Raw genomic sequence first — 25614 nt, forward strand, 5'->3', positions numbered from 1 at the left:
GTATCAAATCTGGCCCTGGAATTTTTGTTTAGTAATCTATGACTTCTAGAAGGATTATCCACTCAGATGGGTAACTGAGGAAGAACATTTTGAGATAGAAGGCCAGCTGCCCCATTCCTGGGCAGTCTCTGGAAGAGCACTACTGAGGAACAGTGTCATTACTTGGGAGGTGAGACTGGAGCCCTCATCACTTGGGCCTAGGAATTTGAGACAAACCTGTATAATACAGTAAGACTCCATCTCCAAACAATAAGGGCAAGAAACATCTGCGGCTTTGCTGACCTTCAGGAGTCAGATAGGCTGAATCTGGCTCTTATTAGAGGTAGGAAGGAGAGGGGCTGGAAAGGGGGACTAGGAGCAGGAAGGAAAATGAAAGCTATTGCGGGAACAACCGAATTAAGTGTAGGTTCACTGTCACTGCAAATAAAGCACAGAACCCGTATCTCACAGTAGAATTTTTCTGCCATGTGTCTAGTCTCAGATGCCGAATGTTTTTAATTACGAGAAGCCCCTGAGCCCCTTTCAGGAGATGAGCGCCCACGGGGTGGGCGGGCGCCACACTGTCAGTGGGGTTCATTGTTTCTTCTTTCTTCTCCTTCTGGTGCATAACCTTTGAAGGGGGAACACATGGGGAAGAGCTATGTGTCTGGGAAGGATACATAAATTGCGAAAAGATCATGGTTGCAGACACAACTGGCTTCACATCAGAAAAACCTTTCCAGGGTAAACATTTTGTTTAAATATTAAGCTTAAGCAAAACCAGACTGCAAGAATTCAGGCAAAAGAGCAAAGAAAGGCAGCCATGTTCTCAAGTGAAAGGGGACTAGTAAATGTTTCCCCAGACAGACAGGTCCTCCCAACGCACAAAGACAGCTGTGCCCTGGAAATCCCTGCAGTCTCCCATCCTTCATATCTGATGCCCCGACTCTCAGGCTAGGATGCTTATAGACTCAGTGGTTATCACTAAGCCTTAGCTCTTGTATTGATAATTGATTATTATTGATAATTGATATTGATATTGAATATTATTGCATGAATAAGCAGGCCATTTTATACACATGGATATTCTTCCCCACTATTTTCTTTTCTGGGATTAAAAAACAAAAAATCATCGTAAACGCGAGGTACTCGACAGCCCTTACCTTTTGATGGCAATGGGAAAGAAAGTACCTAAAACCAAGAGATCGTTCAGTGTCTCCAGAGCAATTTCACAAGTGAGGGAACTTTTGATTTTGGTCTTAACAATCTTGAGTTTGATCTTTTTCCCTCAATGAAAGTTGTAATACATATTCAATGTTCCAGCAATCTCTATTGTATTTTATAGAGACATAGAGGGAGTGTGAATGTAACAGGTACAAGTTAACATTGTTTGTTGTGTGATCTGATTTATAGTTAACTTTCAGCTGCTCACTACAGAAATCCAAGGCCAAGTTGCCTCTGACTGAGAATAAAATAGCACAAATGACCCCTAAACTAATCAATTGCACAACTACTCTTAGGTCAGAGCTGATCCTTAGTGGAAGCCAACCTAACATTCTTTTTTTTTCTGTTTTCTTTTTTTTTATTAGATATTTTCTTTATTTACATGTCATATGATATCTCCTTTCCCAGTTTCCCGTCCGAAAAATAAAATAAAATAAACACAAAACAACAACAAAAACAAAAAACCCTGTTCCCTCCTCCCTCCCCCTGCTCACCAACCCACCTTCTCTTACTTCCTGGCCCTGGCATTCCCCTACACTGGGGCATAGAACCTTCACAGGACCAAGGGCCTCTCCTGCCCTTGATGACCAACTAGGCCATCCTCTGCTATACATATGCTGCTGGAGCCATGAGTCCCACCATGTGTACTCTTTGGTTGGTGGTTTAGTCCCTGGGAGCTCTGAGGGTACTAGTTAGTTCATATTGTTGTTCCTCCTAAGGGGCTGCAAACCCTTCAGCTCCTTGGGTCTTTTCTCTAGCTCCTTCACTGGGGACCAACTTAACATTCTTTAACTCCAAGGAGGATGTGAAAGAACAAAGGCTCATTGAAAAGCTGAAGAACAATCACTGAAGATTAATGGTTGATAGGGAGGGACATTTTCTTCAGGATGTAGCCACTGGTAAGGTATCCATGCTCCTATAAAAAAACCTAATGTAACTCACTGTAACACACACAGAGACAGACATGCACACACATACACACAGAGATATACACGTACACACAGAAACACACACATACACATAGACATGCACACGGAGACACACATACAGACATATACACACACATGTGCACGCACACACAGAAAGACACACAGAGACATGCACATACAGACACAGAGACATACATGAACACACACAGAAACACACACATACACATAGACATGCACATGGAGACACACATAGAGACATACACACACACACGTGACACACACACACACATGCACACACACACAGACACACACAGAGACATGCACATACAGACACAGAGACATACATGAACACAAACATGAACACACACAGACACACACATACATACACACATACACATACATACATACACACACATACATACACACACACACACACACACAGACATGACCCACACACACACACACACACACACACACACACCATGAAAAGCAGAAAGGTGATTACTTGGGAAGAGGAACAGCATGATCAGGAAGGAGTGTGGGATGGTGAAAGACTGAAATAATTCCGTACATATATGACAGTAATATAAAAATCCCATTTTATATATAATTAATATATGCTGATTTTTTTTACTCAAAAAAAGGGGGGAATCTCAACAACAGTAAAAAAGTTAAGATCCTTTAAGAAAGTGAAGAACAGCAAATTTCATAGCATGGGGAAGATATGGCTGAAGGATGGTCATGTATAGGTTGCTTTATTGTAATTCAGATATATAAACTGAACACTGAGGGACCTTATAATGTGTCGGGGGGTATAAGAATGTATGTGCATGTGTGTGCTGGCATGTGTTCCTATGTATGCACATGTGGAGGTCCTTTGGATGTCTTCTTCTTTCACTCTCTGCCTTATATTTGAGAAAAGGTCTCTCCCTGAATCTTGGGCTTATCAATTGGACTGGATTTCTGGCCCATGAACTCTAAAATTCTCCTGTCTTTTCCTCTTAGTGCTGGGACTATAGGCACAAGCTCTCACAGTTGGGTGGGTTCTGGGGATCCAAACTCCTCATATAACAAGTACCCTTACCCACTGAACTATCTTCCCAGCCACACCAAATGTCTCAAAATTAAATTTTAGTTACATAAATTTAATATTTAGACAGGAGTTAAATTTATAGGACATATCTAGAGAGGTAATTTTGATGTCTAAACAAGAATATGAATAAACACCATACAGTGGATAATAAAATATGTTTGACCAATAGTTCTATCCTGGACAAGATATTAGCTATGAGGGTAGTTCAATACCTGAGATGAAATGACTAAATAAAGTCAAAGAGTGTCCTAACAATGACATTTCTGCATTTTGAAAAGCAGGAATGTGGCACGGAAGAAAGAATAATAATAAAATCAGATGAACAGTAACAAAGAATTCAACCAGATATTTGGGAACTAAAAAGAGCCCTCCGTACGCCCATTCATTCCTTTAACAGTAAATGTGAAGAATATTCTCTCACCAGAAGCCAAGTACCCTTCCCAGGATGGTTTTTGTCTGGTGTCATCCAAAGACAACGGGACCCATAGAAAGTCGGCTCCTCAGAAATTCTTCCTTCTCTTTTTGGCAGGGTGCAGCAGAACAAGGGAGCAGCACTCAAACCGGAAGCAGCCATGGAGCAGCTTCTGGGGTGAGGCTGCTTGGGAGCCATGGTGGCTAGGCCCAAGGACAGTGTACACACCACTTTCAGAGGTTAAGGGGGAATGAAATCGAGGCATGATTTTATCTCTGTAGCTATTGTAGCCTGTGCTTCAAACTACAGCAAACACGCGATTTTATGGCATATTGCCAGATTAGAAATCCTTTACTTTCCCTGTCAAATTTATAATCCTATATGGGATGAAGAGAAAAAAAATGTAAACAAAATAAAAACCCAAGAACTGGTCTTATGCAGCTGGAATGTATTCTTCCATTTAAAGCTTGACATTTTGTATTCTGAAAATTTGCTTTCTGTCCTGCATCTGTATATATGTACAGTTTACCAAATATACTGTCAATTATTAGTGTACTTTTAAAGCTGTTCTTTATAAGGCCAGGCACAGCAGTGCATACCTTGATGCTAGCACAGGAGAGGCAACAGGAGGAGGATAGGAAGTTCAAGGTGAACCTGGGCTATAGAATGAGCCCCTGTGTCCCACAAGGAGATATCATGTTATGGACATTGGACGGTCCTTTCCTGTGTGTACACCCTCCCCAGAGTTGCTAAGAAAGAATTTATTTTTGATCATTTTCCAAAGTCAGAAAATTCCACAGTTGAAATTAAATGTAGAGCTGAAATAAAATAACATTTAATGCTACCTTGTTGAAAGTTACTTACCTTGAGTTGATTTATTAATAAGAGCCCAAAGTGCTGCCTTTAGCAATCCAAGAGAGCACAGAAAGACTAGGGCTACTGAGGATTCCTGGGAGATGGCAAAGATGAGCTCAACAGCTGCCGCGCCGCGGGGTTAGCTGCGGGCCTATTCCTGGTGGGACTCAACAGCTCTTTTGGCAAATAGCCATCAGTGACTGATACAGTGCCCACAAACCTTTCAGCATCATGAATGGAAATGTGGGAGGAACCCCAGGAGATCAAGCATTTTGGCAAGGACCACTTGCTCATCATGACCCTGATGGGACCCGAAGGCTTTGAAGCAGTTTCACAGATGTTTGCACAGCACATGCTGTACTAAGAAATGCTGGGAAGGTAGTTCAGGATTCCACTCCTGAGTCTAGAGCCGGTTCGGGATTCCTTTCCATGTGCCTTTAAAAACACACTCCTCTCAAGCTGCCTCCTTTCCGTTGGGCATGCTCTATGTGCCCCAGAAAATGTGTGATTTTTGTAGCTGAGGACTCTTGATTTTTTTGTTTTTTTGTTTTGTTTTGTTTTGACAAAATATATTAACAGAGGGCTTTTCAGATTTTATTCATCCTTTTGGGAGCCCTCTTCCTCACGCATCCTTTCTGCTCCTTTCACTTTTGTGAATCTTTCCTTTTCCACGATTATTTTTCCTCCCCTATTCACATACCAGTGAATGCAACCACAGCTTGCACCCCTTAAGTAGAATACATGAGCAAAAATAAGAATTCCTATCCAGTGGCAAAGATTTAAGCATGCTGGATGGGGCACTTTACCCTTTTCCTGTTTCAGCCCACTAAGGTGAGGCTCACTGCATCGGAAGCCTGGGCATTAACACATATTACCAGATGAAGACTATGTGCAGAGAGCTCTTGGGAGATGGGAGAATGACGATAGTGCAGAGACTACTGGAAGGGGAATATTCCCACAGTATGATACTAGGAATTTGCATTTAACTGTGTTCCACACGCCGTTCTGTATGCTTTATATTTATGTAACTTTGAGATTTGCACTGAAAAGCAAGTAACAGGCTACATGTTATGTCAAATCCTGTTCCTATTTATATGACTTTCATTAGATAATTTAGTGGAGACACTTTCAAACAGTGAAATACTCCCATATTTGCAAATAAACAAATGCATGTATATGTGTATAATCATCTCAGGTCACATTTACAAAGGAAAAGATGTTGAAAGAGAAGGGCGAAAACACCAAGGAAAATAATGCAAAGGATCGGGAAGATGGCTCATTAGATAAGAATGCTTGCTCTACCAGCATGAAGACCAGAGTTGAAATCTGTAGCACCCATGTTATAAGCCAGAAATGGATATGTGTGCCTATAACCAGCACTGGGAGTCATACATACCCTTTGCTATTACTTACTATTTTTACTTATGTATAAATATGGGATGGTGGCCCTGTAAACCAGAAGAGGGCATTGGATGCCCTAGAGCTGGAGTTACAAGTAATTGTGAGCCACAATATGGTTGCTATGAACTAAACTCATGTCCTCTAGAAGAGCAATGTGTGCTCTTGAACTCTGAGCCGTCATCTCTCCATCCCAATTTCTGCTGTATCGAACTAACTATTTTATCATATTTTGTAACAGTGAACAAATTCATAAGAACTCTATGTGCAGATAATCTACCACATTATACAACTGGCACTCAGATAGGAGACTGTCTTAGGTAGGGTTTCATTGTTGTGAAGAGATACCATGACCAAGGCAACTCTTATATGGGACAACATTGAATTGGAACTAACTTACAATTTCAGAGGATCAGTCTACTAAACGTCATGGCAAGAAGCATGGCACTGTGCATACAGACACGGTGCTGAAGAAGGAGCTGAGAGTTCTGCATCTTAATCTGACTGCAGCCAGGACAGACTGACTCCCAGGCAGCTAGTCAGAGGATCTCGAAGCCCACACCACAGTGACACACTTCCTCCAGCAAGGCCACCCACACATATTAATAGTGCCACTCCCTGGGCCAAGCATATTCAAACACCTGAGTCTATGGAGGCCAAGACTATTCAAACCACAACAGGGAAAATGCCAGTTTTCCACTAACTCTCTAAGCCCACAGTTGTGGTTTCATTATAGACACATACACAGGTGTACACACTTCAGTGATATCTTCATTGACAATGTCAGCTTTGTGTGTCCTTTATTTGGAAGGCAACAATAAGGCTGGGCTTGAGTATAACTGGTGTTAATTTAACTTAACAATCTGCCTAATGCTAATGTTCTCAGTAGAAAGCACACCGTCAGCTGATAAAGTAGACCTCAAGCAGTGCTGTAAATAACTGGCTGAACGTGGCTACTTGCTGATGACTGTTAATGGCAAGGAGCCACTTGGCAGAGAAATCACAGGAAGCTTTACATAATTGACTCAGCTTTATTGAAGCTTGCAGCTTGAAGGCACATTGAGTGAGCACCCAATTAGACTTTCTGTTTAGACAGACATACAACTGAGACTCCTTGAGATATAAAACTCCTCCAAGGCCTAACTCATGTAAAACACCCAGCTATCCCCAGCTCTTAGGAATACACACACACACACACACACACACACACACACATACCCCACACACACACGCATGTGCACACATAGGTATGCATAAAACTTCTGCCGCTAAACAATATTGTCAGATAGCTATTTTGAATAAGTGAAGATTAGACTTTTAAGACTTTTTTCTTCTGTAACTGAACTCCAACCAAATGAACTGTCAGCCTCGGCTTTCATCACTATGGCTTCGCAGCAGTGTGCTCACAGCCCTGCTGGAGACTCTTCGACCTTGCTCAGTAAATGCATTCTTTCTTGGCTTTGAACCTCCTGTGGAGGGTATTTAACTGCTCAGCGAAAGCAGCAGGCCTGCCTTAAGAGGTTTTCCAGATCCCTTTCCATCGTTTCATGTGTCTTCTCCAGTTCAGATGGTTGGGATGGCAAGAGAATGTCGCCAGAGAAGATCCCTGGGATGAGGCACAGTGACTGAAGGAGGCACAGGCTTCAGGCTTCAGACTGATTCTTGGTTGGTTATTTAAATGGTTGCTAATAATATAACTTAAAAATTATTAAGCTAATAAGTGTATATTAAAAATTCTTTAAGTATCCCTAAATTACCCAAACCCATCTGTAGGCATATATTTTTTAAAACCTACTTTAATAAGGGTTTATCCTCCCATCTAGCCTACCACCCACTAGAGGTAGTGGAAAAGAAAGGTGATTAGAATGTGGGGGGGAGTGGACCTGTGTAGAAATGGTTCATTGGGGCAATTCCAATCTTTCATGTTCTCAGTCCAGTCCACTAGCAAACACTACACATGAATCAGCAACTGCAGTCTAGTCCACTGGGCAGACACCACACACAAATTAGCAACTGCAGTTTAATCCAGAGGAAACTGCAAGGGTCCCTAATTGGCTAGAGTCTGCAGAAGTGGCAAGAAGGCAAGAATGCTGCAGGAACCTCAAGAGTTTTCTGGAGAATTTCTCTCTCTGAAGTCACCACAAGCGAGGCTCAACAATATAATGTAAGTCAAACCAATCATACACGTGTGTCATCAACAAAGACTAGTGAGGTGGAGCAAGGTGAACCAGAGCCTGAGCTCCCACTGTCTGTGGAGTCGTATTTCTATTCCTTCTATTCCTTCGAAACATTATGTGTCCTTTCATGAGTTTGGTACAACAAAACATCGCTTCACCTGTGTCTGCTTCAGTGAAACATTCTTTCACGTGTCTGTTTTAGTGAAATGTTCTTTCAACTTTTTGCCCCAGCTAACATCATTATAACCTGAGTCTCAAAAAAAGAAAAAGAAAAAAGAAAGAAAGGAAGGAAGGAAGAAAAGAAAAGAAATTTCCACTTTATCCCTTCTTACTAAAATCAGATTTGGGGAGCTGGAGAGATGGCTCAGTGGTGAAGAACACTGCTGCTCTTGCAGAGGACCCAGGTTCCATTTCCAGCATCCACATTGTGGCTCACAGCCATCTAGAATTCCAGTTTTAGAGTATCTGATGCCCCCTCCTGGCTGCCAGGGGTACTACACAAGTGTAGTACACATACATTCAGGTGAAGTACTAACACATATAAAATTAAAAAGTAAGTCTAAACAACAACAAAAACCCAACCCACTTTAAAAAAACATATTGCTTTGCTTGTTTTTGCTTTCACTCAAATTATAAATCTGTGGCAGAATCAAGGCTTTAAGGCAGAGAGGCAGTTTCCTTGGTGAGTTTTTTCTCTTAGTAAATGACATCCATAACATACTTCTAAGCGAGACTGTTTCAACTAATGGTTTTAAAGGTCTTAATTATTTGTGCCTACTTTAAAACTGACAAAAAATATAAGAAGTGTGCGTAAATTTCAAAGATGTTCCTGCATCATCAGGAAGCTGGAGCATTTAATATTTGCTTTAGAAGAGAATTTAAAGAGTTTTACTACCTATAAAATGATTTGAGAATTAAAGTACATAATATATATATATGAATTAATATGAATTCATATACATGTACTTATGTCAATAAATACACATTATATGTTTTGGGAGTTATTTAAATATTTTGTATTTTTTGTTATGTGTTAGAAAATATTCATCAGAGAAAGGAAAGAATACGTACATACCTGACCTGACCTTGAATTCAGTATCTTTCTGTTTCAAGTTCCCCAGGGCTGGGTTTGTACCTAGAGCATGTCACCACATCTGAATAATAGGTTGACACTTGGTGGCTCTAAATGTTAGCTTCTGAGTGAGGCTGGGGAGATACACAGTTATGATTTCACTTGTCCATAGAGAGAATAGATCCTTTAGTAATTGCAAGGTACCATTGATGGAGTAGGGTATGAAAGAATGTGAATCTCAAATGCAAAAATCAAGCAATTTCTCTCTCTTCTGAATGAGTTACTCGAGTAACTGTGTAAGGGCAAAGCAACCTGGGCTGTCTTCTCATACAGGATGGTGTAACAGGAACATAGGGCTACTGATGTACTGATGTACTGATGTAGGCCAGCTACCTGGAATTAGACATGAGGACTCGAGGGGCTACACGCAGAGAAAGGATATAAGCTTGCTCTGGTTATCAAGGTTACATTAGACTTGATGGTTATCTGCCAGTGAGGACAAAAGCCAAAGCCATCCGCCCTGTTTAATAAGACCTCACTTCCAGGGGTCTCCGACCGCGGAAATCTTCAACTCACCTAGACGAAACGCTGAAGATAAAGGAGTTTTCACATGACCAAGTGCGACTGGTGGTGCGTCAGAGTTGATTGGTGGATCCGCATCCTGAGATCAGACGTCCCTTCAAGCTTGCCTTATAGTAGCATCTCTCAGACAGAGGATATGGGCAAGAGGAGAGAGCCAAGGAGAATGAGGGCTGGAGCAGCATACACAGAGGAAACAAGGAATGGAGCAGGGCCCCCCTCTCTCTTTCTCTCTCTCTCTCTGCACATATGTGTGCATACATGCACGTGTATGCATGTGTGCATGCATGCCTGTATGTGTGTGTGCACGTGTGTGTGTGTGCGTGTGTGTGTGTGTGTGTGTGTGTGTGTGAATTATGTGAATAAAGGCTCAGGAAAATAAGTCTTTTGAAAATGAATTCTGTGTTGACTGGCTTTAATTTGACCTAAAAAGACCGTTTCACTCATACTGATGGGGCCATAGCCATCCTAATCTGAGAGACCCACAGAGCAGAAGCACCGAGTGATCACATGCTACTTACAAAACTTATTGCTGTGGAAGCATTCTACATCTAGCCACCCTGAGGTGGTCAAAGAATCTAAAAGCAGACAAACACTTCACACTTGATCTTAAGCCAAAAGGCCACTTCAAAGGAAACTAGACAGTTCAGATACCCATAACAAAAAAGACTCCCAGAATCACCATGGCATGCACACAAATACAGGGACACATACATGCACATACACACACACACACACACACACACACACACACACACACACATACACACACAGATGCCTACACAGAGAGGGAAGAGACAGTCATGGAGACAGAGGAGAGAGGGAGGGAGGAGAGAGACAGAGAGACCCACAGAGAGAGGTATATATCTTAGGACAAGGAATGGAGTTAGACTATTTTGCTCCATTCCCACAATATTCAAGTATACAGAAATATCTGAAGCAACAGGCTAAACCACAGCTTAGAAGAGTTAAACAAATACAAAGCGCTTATACCAAAACAATTAAGTTTTTTTTTAAGGTAGCAAAACTCCCCAAGTGTTTGTAACTTACTTTTAGTTTTTTCTTACTGTCCTAGTGGTTTTAGGAAAAATCTTACAGGAAAGGATCCTCTTGCCATTGGAAATGCCTGACAATGTACAGAAGCTGGTCAGACCTGAAGCTCTAGCCTATTCACTGAAGTGCTTTGTCAGTGTGGATCCCTCCAAGGAAGAGGCCAGAGGACACTTCTCTTTGACCACATCTATTTATTCTTCTATTAATTGATATTTGGATGAGATCCCTTTTTCTGCATCTTCTCTTGTCAGTATTGTCTCCTTTCCTTCCATTCACTCAGAACACACACCAAACCCTGGCCAGAGAATTAAAAGCTAGCTATCTCTTCTCTCCATTAGCACCTGCGGACTCAGCATCCCTGCCAGCTTGCCCTGCATCAACAGAGCTGCAAAGGAGCTGGTCATATGGAAACCTGGCTTCTATACAAGGTGTGTAATCCCAGCAGAACTCCTGAGACAAATGTAGCCTGCTACTTTATATTTGGATGCTGCTAAAGTGTGGCCTATAAATACACAGAGCAGTTTCAACAACCAGGAAAGCTCCTGGGTTACACCTGACTCTCACACCAAAACTACAAGATTAGACTCTGCAAACTAATAATATCGCCCAGTGATGCCAAAGCACATCAATGTGAGCAGCGGCTGGGTCTACTCACCTTCCAAGAAGATACATGTTTCCCTTCCTCCATCTTTCTTTCTCTCTCTCTCTCTCTCTCTCTCTCTCTCTCTCTCTCTCTCTCTCTCTCTCTCTCTCTCTCTCTCTCTCTCTCTCTCTCTCTCTCTCTCTCTCTCTCTCTCTCTCTCTTTCAGAGGTTGGCCAGAGCCTAAGTGTGCTTTTTCTGGTACACTGGGCCTCATTACGCTCTAACCCTGTTCTCTGGCTTGTGTGAGCCTCCATGCCAGTAACTCAAATGGCATGGCTTTTTCTTTCCACCATTTTCCTCTCCAATCAGCTGCTGAGATTGGCAGGGGGCCTTCCTTGTTTTTCATTTATTTATTTTATTTTATTTTTAAACTTTGATGAAATTGTCCTTGAGCTTCCATTTTAGTCCATCCTTAAATTAATTTATTAATTAGACTAAGAACTCGGATTTCCCCTATATCATCTGGCAACCATATAAGGACCTCGGAAATTCCAGTAATTAACTTAGTTACTAATTAATTAACTTAATTAATTACCTAAAATGTAAGTCCATCCTTTCATTCAATGTTGACTTAACATCTCTCTATAGACAAGGATGGTGTCAGGTACTGTGAAAAGTACCAAGACACTATTGTCACATTCATGAATCTTACACTCTAGGAGGTGAAAAAAGCTAAGTAGAGATTGAGACACTACAATTTACTATTGGGTAAGCTCCTTTATTTTATTATTACATCAACTTGTTACTTGAAAATTTAGTGTGAATCTCCAATACTTATCAGAAGATAGACTATGAAAGGAAAGGTAAAAAATGTTGATTTGATAATCTTCTTTGTATTTCACATACTCTGAATAATGAAGGCAATTCTCTATCAAATTTTAATAACTAGAATCAAAGCTAAGAGTAGTTTTAGAGTCTCCTCTATCTCATAACCTGTTTTTACGGCCTGATTAAAACAAATTCTAGCTAGCAACTCAATCCTTTCAAAAAAAAATCTCTTTATTGTCTAGGTTGTTGAACAATAACTAATTCACTAAGAAAGCATGGATTCACCAAAGTTTGTTCATAACCATATGCCAAACAGCTATCCAACAGAGACTAACTAAAATAGTATGCCTTTCTATAAGAATATGCTACTACTAAAATCCTGAGCTGGTATTGATAACTCATCAAATCAAAGTATTTCTATCTTGAAAACATGATATAAAAGGCCCAAGAAGAAGATTAGAGAATCTTATACGAGTTTGATTAAAGACAAATGATGATTCTGTAGCAGGACAACTGAATTCTGTTATCATAGTATTTTGGTTTCTAGTAATTTTTAAAGTGTGCCCATATTTTTTAATATAAGTTATACAATATCCTCTAAATTGAATTAAAAACCAATCTGCTTCTAAAAGTTTTCAAACATTTGACGTGGCCATTACACATACATAAAACATGTTTGCGTTTGACTGACGGTAAGCTTCCTTATAGCACTGAGAGTATAAATCTGTTCTGAGTACTGGGGAAAAAGGAAATACCAGAGAGAATGAGCTGTGCGGGTGCAGGAGAGTGGAAGGAGCTGGCTTTAGGAAAATGGCCAAAGAGGAAGAAATCCATAGAATCTGAGTTCAGCAAAGATGAGAAGTGCTCATTAAGTAGACAGATGGAGAGAAGGGCGCTTCTAGAGGGGATGCAGGAGCTGCGGTTGGTGCTTGGAACAACCTGGTAGCACTGAAGGCTGGAGTGTGGGAGGAATGTGCAGGGAGATAGTACAGTCGCTGTGCAACAGGCGAAGGCCTTAAATTAAATACCCCACGAAGGAGTCTGAACTTATCTGTAAAGAACAGGCGAAGGCTAAAGGATTTGAAAGGATGCCTGCTCTGTTTCATATTATAGAAAAGCAACTTCAGGGTCAGTTGAGTGGCCTGACAGGCGCGATCCAGAGAATGAGAATAACAGCACAGTAGTTCTCATTAGATGAAGTTTAAGAAATCAAGACGCGAGTATGGGGGGATAAGCCTCACTATTTTCACTCTTGCCTATAATATACATATGTATATATATATACATATACACACACACATATACACACACACACACACACACATATATATATAACTGCAAACATGTTGTTTATAAGAGTGGATGTCCCACCACAATGTTCTCACAGCAAATCTCATCTGTTTATGACTATGAAACAAATTGATGTTACGGTATCTGTCCTTTTGCTTCTCCCATCAGTTGGAGACATCAATAAGCAATGGCTCGTTTACATGTTTAAACTGACATTTTGAGATGACAATGAGAAGCTGGCAATGAACTGTTCTCTAAGGAAATGCCCTTTCTCCTCCGAATGACTTCCACTTTGGGACTAAGAGTTGAAGAGATTTTTTATTTACTAAGCAACAGACACTCTGTCCAGCTGAGATCCCTATGTAATTTCATTTAGAATGCAAATGCCTGCACCAAGATTGTAAATGCCATATTTGCCAATGCCAAGATGCCAATTAGAAGGTGGAGTCATCCATCCTCACTATAGATCGCTAGTAATTGAAAAGGAAAGGTCTTGAATGCTTAAGAAGAACACAAGTTCTCTTGTGTTTGATGGATAGTATATAGGATAGAAAAGGCCCTCAAAAAGATGTTAACTCCTGTTGTAAAGAATACACAAAGAACGGAGAGACTCAACTCTAGCTTCTATAAGCACCTACAGGTCTTAAGACTCCACTAACAAGCTGGAGGAGTATTTTAATGCTAAGTGCTCAGTTGTTCCCAAACCCTGGGTTCTGTCTTTAACAGCATGATGTTTTCAAAGTGAAAAACATCAAGGAGAGGACCAGTGAGACAAGTCAGAGGGAAGCCAAGAGGATGTGGTGGTTTGAATATGCTTGGCCCAGGGAATAGCACAATTAGGAGGTGTGGCCTTGTTGGAGGAAGTGTGTCACTGTGGGGATGGGCAATGAGACACTTCTAACCACATGGGAGCCAGTCTTCTCCAGTTTGCCTTCGGAACAAGAGGTTGAACTCTCAGCTCCTTCTGCACCATGCCTGCCTGGGCACTGCCATGCTCCAGCCTTAATGATAATGGATTTCTGAACCTGTAAGCCGGCTGCAATTAAATATTGTCCTATAAGAGTTGCCTTGGTAATAGTGTCTCGTCACAGCAGTAAAACCCTAGCTAAGATAGAGGAAGAGGACCCACATGGCAGAAGGAGAGAAATGACCACCATAAGTTGTTATCTGATCTTTCACACAGGCAGCATGGCACTTATAGACACCTAAATAACCAACCACTTTTGACTGGATATAGGGGCCACTCTATCAGAAAGAACCCATACCCGACATACCTAAAGTAGCCAAGAACCTGGAAACTAAGGGGTCATGGGCTCTAGGGGAAAACTTGCTACAATTATTCTGCTAAAGGAATATGGCAATAAAATGACTCCTACTGACATTGTTATAGCCATAACAAGTGGATCACTCAGTCCCCACTAAAGAAGTTTCTAATTGTGGTAGATGGGAATTAACACAGAGACCCACAGCTGTGAAATGTACAGAGGGCAAGAGATTTAGGAGCGCCCAGCCCTAAGCAATATGTTTATCAAAACCTCCCTCTCAAGGCCCAGGGATCTATGAGGAGGAGGAGGCAGAAGGGCTGTAAGAGCCCAGATGTGGTGGATCATGTCATGGTAACAGTGTGTTCCAGACAAACAGGGCGGATACTCACAGACTATCACAGAGAACTCACAGGGACTCTCACAGCACACACAACATCTGCACAAATTCAGAACAGACAAAATTAGGACAAGGAGACGGCTTTGTTGAACAATGCTTCACACATTAGAAAGTTCATCCTAGTTTAATAGGATGAATATTTTTTCAGGATATTCATACAGTCAAATTGGCACACCAACTTGTGTAATTAGTCAACTTAAAAATGCTATTTTCCTGTCCATGAACATAGGATGCTTTCCCAACAATCCAATCATTTTTAATGTATTAGAGGATCAACATGGTCTATATATCAGTGGGCAAACAAGTGATATTCCTTGCTGACAAGATCATAGATAATTGGGATTTTTTGTATATTTGTATATTTTTCAAAAAAATTGACTATATACATATATATACATATATGTATATATATACAGATGAAGCCATCTTAAAGGAAATGATCCTTTCATCGAATACATGCACACTTAATGTGTTTATAAGGATAAAAGATGTTTGAAGATAAAAGTGTCCAGATAGTTTTTCAATATACACAAACATACATCACACATACTACTGATTACACTTGGTCATTTCTCCATGGGAATTTGCTGAGTATGTACTATACCATCACAAGCTACAGCAGGTATGAGTTTTAACAAAACACGGAGCTTATTGCCCTTATGGAAGCCAGTGTAGAATAATATTAATGATCAAAATAGTAAATAACCAAGAAATTTACAAGGTGAGAAGAAAGTTTTAGAAGACAAAGTTTGTTACTAGGATAGAGAAAACCAGTGGGATAGAGTGAACCCATTTTGATATAAGCAATGTACTTTGTCTTTTAAAGTTCCACTATGGGGAGGTGTGTGATGGTTTTGTATATGCTTGGCATAGGAAGTGGCACTATTTGGAGGTGTGGCCTTGTTGGAGCAGGTGTGGCCTTGTTGGAGTAGGTGTGTCACTGTGGGCACAGACTTTAAGACCCTACTCCTAGCTGTCTGGAATGGAGACTTTAACTAGCAGCCTTCAGATGAAGGTGTAGAACTCTCAGCTCCTCCTGCACCATGCCTGCCTGGATGCTGCCATGTTCCTGCCTTGATGATACTGGACTGAACCTCTGAACCTGTAAGCCAGCCCTTTATAAGACTTTTTTATGTTGTCCTTTATAAGACTTGCCTTGGTCATGGTGTCTGTTCACAGCAGTAAAATGCTAACTAAGACAAGGGGATTGCAATTTTATAACTTAATAATAAAAGATAAATAACAGAATTTTTAAATGGAACAGAGATTTCTCCAAAGAACACACACAAATATTCAATGAGAACACATTAAGATGTTCAATATCACTAGCCATTAGAAAAATGCAAATCAAAACTACCACAAAGTGCCACTATATATACAGCAGGATGACCATAAATAATTAGTGCCCGTGAAGATGCAGAGAACTTGGAGCTGCTTGTAGGGATGTGAAATGGTGCAGATGCTCTGAAAAGCTTTCTAATTCTTCTTCAAAAACTTAAACCTAGAATTTCCATGACACTCAGGAACTCTACTTCGAGGAATATACTTAGGAATAAGAGAGAATATGTGCGCACAAGAATGTGTACATGAATATTCATGACAACATTACTCACAGTAGTCAAAAGACAGAAACATTCAAATGTTCCTCATCTGATGAATAAACAGCATATGTTGTATCATTACAATGAAATATGATTCAGCCATAAGAAATGAAGCATTGATACATACTAAAACAGGCAGAAACTTGAAAGTGTTAGCTAACTGGAAAAAAAACACCACAATCACAAAAGAGCATGTATAATTCCATTTATATGAAATATCCAAAAGAGAGACATACAATTGATTAGTGGTTGCTGAGGTTTGGAGCAATGGGAAGGATAGGGAAATGAGATCCAAAGTGAACAGCTTTGGTTTGTCCAGCTTTTAATGCACCAAAGTTTGAGCTGAGATTTAGGGGAAGGGTAAAATGCAAGTAGGCTTTAGATATTTATCAGACATGCTCAAAATAGGCAGCTTCATTCCTGTAGTGTTCCTGATGCAACCACAAGGAACTTAGTTTGGGTCTCCAGCACCCACAAAAACAGCTGGTCACTGATGTGCACATGTATAGTCAATCTCAGGTTTGAAGAGGTGGAGACACTAGGATCCCTGGATCTCACTGACCTACCAGTTCAGTAAATCACTGAGTTCCAGGGTCAGTAAAAGACCCTGTCTCAAAAATAAAGGGAAGGGGCTAGAGAAAAGACTCAGCAGTTAAGGACACATAACCATTTTCTGAACAACTGGAGGTCAATGCCCAGCACCCATGGCAGGTGGCTCACAATTGTGTAACTTCAACTTCAGTAGGGATCTAACACCTCCAGCTTCTGCAGGTACTCATGTGAACTCATGTGCACATACTCATACACAGACACATATACATAAAAATCTCAAGCTAAAAAGCTTTAAAGATAAATAAACCTGATGTCATCTGGTTTCCATGTACGTGAAGGTTTCCATATTTATACACATATGAACACACTGACATGAATACCTACATTTGCACTCAAGTACACACTACACACACTCACAGGGCGGGGAGAGAGAGAGAGAGAGAGAGAGAGAGGGAGAGAGAGAGAGAGAGAGAGAGAGAGAGAGAGAGAGAGAGAGAGAGAGAGAGAGAGAGAGAGAGAGAGAGAGAGAGAGAGAGAGAGACAGCTAATCATTGCTTTTCACTGAAGTGAAAAGACAAAACCCAAAGCCCAACCCCTACTACTTCCTATAAGATGATTCCAGGGGTCCAGAATTTACTATTCTGAAACATGCTACAATCACCAATTCCTGGAATCTTCAGTTAGCCCAAGTCTTTCCTGGTGGGGAAGACTATGCCAAGAGAACATTGACAGCAGGAAGTCTCATCTTTTATCTCACTGACATTCACCCCCTCTGCTTCTCTCTTTTATTTTTCTCTCCTCCAGACATAAGGTTGCCAGCCCACTCCAGTTTAGGATAAGGGCTAGGTAGAGGACAAGAGCCAGTATAGTCAAGTGAAGCTTATTATGGAGGAGGGGAACTTATAAGAACTGATTACTACTTTCTCATCCAAGAGCCATTGTTTGTTCTAAGTGACAGAACTCAGATTTCATGGGTCACTGTACCTAAATGAATTATAATTTCCTTCACATTCTGTCCCAAATAGAGTTGGCAAAAGGTTGTAATCTGAAAAATAAGATATTTGGGTAAGTCTTGTTATAATGATATAGGCACGGCATACTTCAACGCTCTTTTATATCTTCCTCTAGAACTCGGGGATGAAGCTGGAGCTAGGCCAATTATCTTTGTATTCTGAGATAATTTTTCATGCTTTACCTGAAGAATCGTGCTGGGGACAGGAAGAAGGAAGCTGGGCACTGATGGCCCTGTGGCAATGATAAGGTTTCAGTGTAGAAAGGAGAAATGTTCAGTCTTCAAAACAAAGTCCTCAGACTTTGTTTAGAGAAGTCATTTGTACTCTATGGTAAACAGATCCATTGTGGAAGCAACAAATGAGCATTTATACAATTAAGTCTAGTTCACATAAAGCAACATATCAATAGGCCAAATTAGGAAGGGGAAGATAAGAATGTTGTTAATTTCCTATATGCAATCTTGCTTGTGTGAAATTAAATTCCTTTTGCATTCCAACTTGAATGTAGATTGCTTTATTATTATTACAATGAGAAAATGACCTTTCACATAGGGAAACTCCCAAATCACAGACTATAATAAACTTAAAAAAAAAATCATCACACTGAATTCAAGCTAAAAAAAAAAAAAAAAAAAAAAAAAAAAAAAAAAGAAAAAACAAACAAGCAAATAAACGAACAATAAAATGAAGACAAAGCCCCTAAAACCTTATGTGTGATCTATCAGAGTTACATACTGTTTTCATTTCAGAAAAGAGTTATTTATTTATTTATTTTTTGGTCTTGGTAGTATTTCTTTTTCTTTTTTTTCTTTCTTTCTTTTTTTTTTTTTTGGTAGTATTTCTCAATGAAACTTTGGAAAAAATAATAAAAATTCACCAACATTAATAATTGAATCAAGTCTCAAAAAAATGTTTTTTGTACCTGCCAAATTGATACAGTTTAAATAACCTATTTCAGAGAGCTTTTCAGTAACTTAGGGAAAATATTGCTTGATTCCTGCTTCCTTTAGGTAGGCAAGGGGGAATAGCAAGCAGGCAACCTCAGATTTCCAGAATGGATATTGAGCAACCCCAAGACGTAGTTTAAAGAGACGGAGTATACAAAAGCTAGACTGCCTGTTTTGTTGAAGGCAATCCAAAACTCGGAGCGTTACTTCTTTATTCAACCTTTCATAAAAGCACATTGCAACTTTACGAGTCCACACTTCACCTTCAGCTTCTAAGGCTTACAAATCTGGCCCCCACTCATCATTTGATCTAGTGCTGTAGGCTAAAAGCACACATCACCAGACCTGGATCTACCTGGAAGCAAGTAGTGAATGGAGGTGCGGGGACACACCTCCGAACAAGGGTGGGGAATAGGGAGGGTCTATATTCTAGACTCTTCAAACCCTAGTCCGCTCCTGGTGGCTTCCTGTGCCCCACAGTTTAGGTCGCTACTAGGAGACAAATTCTGACCTCTCTAAAGATTCTTAAGTTTGGGATTCAGGTACTTTTCCGAAGCTATTTCACCTGCGCGAGTCTGTCTCTGACAGCACCGTGCCTGGGTTGCCCCCCTGTCCCCGACCGCGCACAGGCGCCTGCGGTGTCTCAAAGCCCCAAGAGAGCAGCGCCTCCTACCTGGGACCCGCAGGTACCTCCGGAAGGCAGCGGGAGCGGCCCCTCGACCCCGCGGGCGAGCCGGAGAAGAGCTCCCGGAACCAAACTTTCTCGGGAGCGCGCCAGCAACTTGGGCTGGAGTTGGGCGGAGGGTCGCCTACCTGCTAATGTAGCCATCCCCGTCGCCATCGCACGTCTGGAAGAGCCGCCGCAGACGCTCCTCCTCGCCGGTGCTGGACGTGTCGCTGCTGCCACCACTGCTGTTGCAGGCGCTTGCAGCCGCCATCGCGCTCCCGCCCGGAGGAGGACCTGCAGCGCTCACTGCCGCTGACAACCCCGAACCTGCCCGACGACGGAGCATGCCCAGTGGCCGCTCCGGAGCTCCCGGTTACTGATTCCACCGCTCCGGGTTTTGCCGGGACTGGGAAGATGGGCGTCCCGGAATCGCCCAAGTAGCACCTGCGGAGCGAGGGTGGCTCTGGGAATCACCGAGCCCCGGATGCCTACCTGGAGACCAAAGAAGGATCCAGGCCCCTGACACTAGGGGATGATTCAGACAGGCGGTGTTCTCCTGGCACTAGCACGCAGAGTAGGGGATTCCTTTTCGCCCGGGAGGCGCCAGGAGCGGGTATGACTCCTGTGTTGCAGGCTCAAAACTCTGTGTGTGATTCCACTTTCCAGAATCACAAACCTCTGTGTGTGATTCTGGGTCTGGGAATGAGACCCAGAAAGGCTGGCATTTTAAAGTTTACATCTGACATGCAACTCAACTTAGCCCATATTTGTCTTTCACTGGAACAATCTGCCTTTCTGTGGGATTTTCTGCATTTTGGGTCGGTTTCCGGTAACAGTGCTCTGCTGGGCTGGCTACAATAGACTTTATCCCAGTTGCTTTAATCACATCAACACTGAACATAATAGACGCTGTCATACTACAGATCTAGAAAATCCCTCGCTTGGGAAGTAGATAAAGCTATCGGGTTATCTTAAGGGTAAAGGAGATAGTACATAATGCAGAACCACACCTAGCTTCAGCTGCATGCTCAATGGATTCTAATCCTGATTTGCAGGTAGGGCTGCTGAAGTCCTTAGACCTGCTCCAGGTTACAAGCCCTGTGACAGCGCAGAGGCAAGCCGAGGCAATCATAACTCCAGATCAGGAGCCCTTAAACACCACGCTAACCTATCATAGCAAGAGGCACAGGAACCACAATGAAACAATTTGTGGTTTAGCGAATGATTCATTTTTCTGTTCCAGGCTTTCTGCCAGAGGTCTATGAAGTCCTGTGGAACTTAAAAAACATGCCCAGAAGATTCTTTGGTCTCATCAGAAGGCGGAGATGCTTTCTCCTCCTGAACCTGGGGCAGGGGTGGGGGATGGAGGGGACGACTTTGTAACTACCTTGACTTTGGAAGCTAGCTTTAAAATGGCGGCAGATTCTACCTGTCTTTCTTTGGGGATAAGAACCTTGGATGCTACAACCTTCTCTGAAAGAAGTTTGGCTATCTAGAAGCTGCTCTGCTGAAGAATCCATGCAAAGAGAACGAGAGAGAGAGAGAGAGAGAGAGAGAGAGAGAGAGAGAGAGAGAGAGAGAGAGAGAGAGAGAGAGCAAACATCCTCCAGATGTTTGCGCCTTCTCTGACCTGGAGCCAGACATGAGTGAGATATGATGCTTTCTCTAGATATTGCAAACCCATAAGCAAAACTAGAGCCTATCAGAGCTCAGCCAACAGTCCAGAACTCTAATGATATGCCTATAAAAAGTCTGTTGTGGTTTAAATCATTGAATTTTAGGGTGATGTGTTTGTTTAGCAGTAGGTAGTTAGAGCAAGTTGATCTCTCTCAGGATTGACTACAGGGTCGGCAGAAAGGGGTCTTCGCTCTTTTTCTTTTCTTTTTCATCCCATCTACCTATTTCTGCCTTAATTCTTTTTAGTTCTGCAAGTTCTGAACATTTCAGATATTTGGGATACTTGTGATCAGATAAAGGCTGTATTAAAAAATGAGTCTGGTGTCTTAAAAAGTAGTCACTCAATCAAACACTTCAGCAAGGCAAACAGTTTTACTTCTGGACTGAAAAGATGCCTCAACAGTTGAGAGTCGTTGCTGTTGTCACAGAGGACCTAGGCTTGGTTCCAACCACCAGCATGGTAGCTTACAGCGACCCTTGAATCCAGATCCAGGAAATCTAGTGCCTTCTCCTGGTCCCTGTGGTCATCAGCCATGCACACATCACATTGAAAACCAAAACAAAAAAAAAATTTTTTTAAATTTTACCTCTGTAAAGGTTGCAGGCACACACACCAGGGGTTCTTCTGAGTTTTCATCCCTAGTGCATAGGGGTCCTGTGCCTCACTATGAGTGGTAGAACTTGGTCTCAGCCATTAGTCAAAGCTCACCTTTTGAGACTAGGAGGCAGCCTTGAGCACATATTTTCATCTTAGAAAAATACTGACTAGAGAAGAGGTTTTGCCAGATGGCATCTTTACAAATGTCTTTAGAGATGGAGCTTTCTTTGTTTCATTTAAGCCTTTGATAGGAAACACAGCACATTTCATTATTTCCCACAAATGAAATATCTCTTTAGAAAAAATTTGCAAATATACCCAATAATATTTGCCCAAAAGATGCTACCAACATCATCAGTATTCTGGGGGTGGGGCACATGCTTATATTGTACAAAATTTAATTTTTTTTATGTTTCTACTTTTATAGAATAAAGTCTTTGTCATCACAACTAGGGTTGTTTGCCTTTGTCTTAGTTTGGGTTTTGTTGCTGAAAGCAGACAACTCTTATAAAGGAAAACACTTAATTTGAGACTGGCTTACAGTTTCAGAGATTTAATTTATTATCATCATGGCAGTAAACATGGCAGTGTGCAAACAGGTATGGTGCTGGAGAAGCCAAGAGTTCTTCATCTTGATCCACAGACAGCAGGAGGAGACTGTGTGCCACACTGGGCACAGCTTGAGCATAGGAGACCTCAAAGGCCACCCCAACAAGGACACACTTCCTCTAACAAGACCACACCTACTCCAACAAGGTCACACCTCTTAGTAGTGCCACTCCCTATAGGCCAAGCATTCAATCACTTGAGTCTATGGGGCCATACCTAATCAGATCACCACAGCCCTCAAACCCACCTTGACATTGTGACTTGAGATTTCAAAGCATTTTCTTTTTCTAAGTATAAAATGTATAAAGGGGCTTGGAAACCCAGAGATTTTTCCAAGCTTTAAGGGGACCTTTCTATGATTTCATGTCTACAGAAGATTTAAACTATCAACTGATAATATTCCTTATACAATGTTTTTCTTGTTCAAGAGTGTGTACATAGCTCTTTAGGTTTACATTTCAATAATTCTGGATGAAATCTGGATATTCTAAAAGAGGATCTTGACAAATTTCTAAGCACCATTTTCCCATGCTTGGGTAACTTAGAAATGGCTACAAATAGTTGAAACAAATAGTTTCAACTTTTCAGAGGGGATTTTGTTTCTGAGTTGATATAAAATGTAAAATTTACACTGAAAATGTTATGAGTTGATGATATTTGCAAGAGAGTGGAACGTAGAGATGCCATATGAATATAAGGTAGGAATTTGGAATAGGAGCAATAGCCATGGCCATAAATATAACTGTGCTGTTTATGTCATAATTCCAAAAGGTCTATGTATTTATCTGAATTGGCAGAGCTTTCTTTTCCTTCTCTAGTTTTGTTTTTATTCTAAGTTCCTTCTCAGTTATAATTTCCTTTCATATTTATGTAGAGTGCATTTCAATGTTATCTTGCTATACATATTGCAAGATACATGGGCTTATTTATGTAAAGTTACCAATTAAAGGAAGTGAGCAAAGCACTTTGCAGAACTAATTATCTCCTGCTCATGCTTCCAAACTCTTAAATGCACCAAGACTGCATGCAAATGCTGGAGTAGGGCTCCCTGGAGCAGGGTTTTCTTAGTTTGAAGCACACAATATATAAGGAAGAATCCTATGATGAAATCATGAGTTGTCTTACAGCCTCTCTTGCCCCTTAGTGTCAATTATTATTAAATAAGGCTGCAAATTTCTGAGAGAAAATACTGAGGTAAAGTCAGGGAAGCCAAACCAACTTCTACAAAGTTCTTCTTACAAGTTATTGATGCCCTTTCAAGTTTCCTTAATGCTACCTACTGGGGACTCACTTTAAACATCCTATCTATCTATCTATCTATCTATCTATCTATCTATCTATCTATCTATCTATTTGCATTTTAGCCATTGTGTGAGAGGTAGAAGAATATGTGGGAGGTAGCAGATGTAATTCAACCCAACCAGGCTACATAGGGGGCCCAAGTACAGGAAGCAGTTGGTGTTGAGCTCATAACCACCAGTCACAAACAAAGCAGAGTTTCAGGTACAAGACATTAAATACTTGGAAGCAGGATAAGACAAGGGGAGGGCTGCACTGTGATGCAAGCCTGAGAATGCCTATATTTGAGATGACAGAGAATTTTCTTCTGTATTTTAGGTTAACTTATTTTATGTGTATGAGAGTTCTGGCATATGTATATATGTATATGTGTATTTGTTATATATGTGTATATATGTATACATGTATGTGATATATATTTATATGTGTGTATATGTGTATATATGTATGTATATATGTATATATGTATAGTATATATGCATATATATGCATATAATGTACAACATTATGTCTGGCACCCCCACTGGGCAAAAAAGGGTGTTGGATCCCCTGGAACTGGAATTACAGCTGGTTGTTAGTCAGATGTAGGGAGTAGGGCTCCCTACTATGTGAGTGTTAGGAACTGAAACCAGGTCCTCTGCCAGAGCAACTACTGCTGTTAAGCACTGAGACATCTCTCCAGCTCCTTACAGAGAATTCTAAGATACACTGGATTCATTTTCTATGGCTGCTGCAACAAATTTCCTGAGCACAATTTTAGCGATATATTTCTTATGTTTCAATTCTGGAGACCCAAATCCTCAGTCTCACTGAGTTAAGATCAAAGTGTTGGCAGGACATGTTCCTTCTGGAAGCTGAAGTAGAAACCCATTTTCTTTGCCAGCTGTTGGAGGAAGTATGTATTCCTTGACTCTGACAGTCTTCAAAGAGAACTGATGAGCATTTTCAAATGTGATTAACTTTTCATCCTCTTAAAGATTAGAGGGACCCATGAACACTAGTCTCACCCAAATTACTGAGGATTATGTGTACTTAAAGGCCAGCCAATTAGCATCCCTGATTCTATGTGCAGTTTTTCCACAAGGACATTTTTATAGACTCTAGAGATAAGCATGGAAATGGTACAGACGGCATGTCTGCCCAATCTACCAGGTTACCCCTCACTGACACAGAATGACTAGGCCTTTACACTTATGTCTCAGCTGATCACTAGGCACAGATCCCTCCTGGAGAACTGGGGTTACAGAAGGTTGTGGCCAGACACATGGGTTCTGGGAACTGAATTCAGGTTCTCTGTTAGAATCACAAGTGTTTGTAAGTACTGAGACATCTCTCCACCTCCCAGGACTTTTTAAAACTGTTGACCGTGGGTCTACATACCAGGACACGACACCCCAAGCCCTTCTTGCAGAATCTTAAAAGAGGAAATTTAGTGAGAGAAGAATTCTAGTCTTGATCACAGCTTCAGATCTTGGGGTCCCAACGGATTCTTTTTGTTTCCTTCTTATACTAATGAG

General features: G+C 41.2%; 1 protein-coding gene across 1 annotated transcript in view; it reads right to left on the bottom strand.

Moving 5' to 3' along the window:
• Positions 1–20202, bottom strand: part of Mcc (MCC regulator of WNT signaling pathway) — a 378104-nt gene extending 357902 nt beyond the window's left edge. The window contains exon 1 of the mRNA XM_031365612.1: positions 20061–20202. Coding sequence (XP_031221472.1) covers positions 20061–20185 — 125 coding nt within the window. The 5' untranslated portion in view covers positions 20186–20202. The remainder of the gene's footprint in view (positions 1–20060) is intronic.
• Between the last annotated feature and the right edge of the window lie 5412 nt (positions 20203–25614).

The sequence above is a fragment of the Mastomys coucha genome, unplaced genomic scaffold (assembly GCF_008632895.1).
Source record: "Mastomys coucha isolate ucsf_1 unplaced genomic scaffold, UCSF_Mcou_1 pScaffold13, whole genome shotgun sequence".
NCBI lineage: Eukaryota > Metazoa > Chordata > Mammalia > Rodentia > Muridae > Mastomys > Mastomys coucha.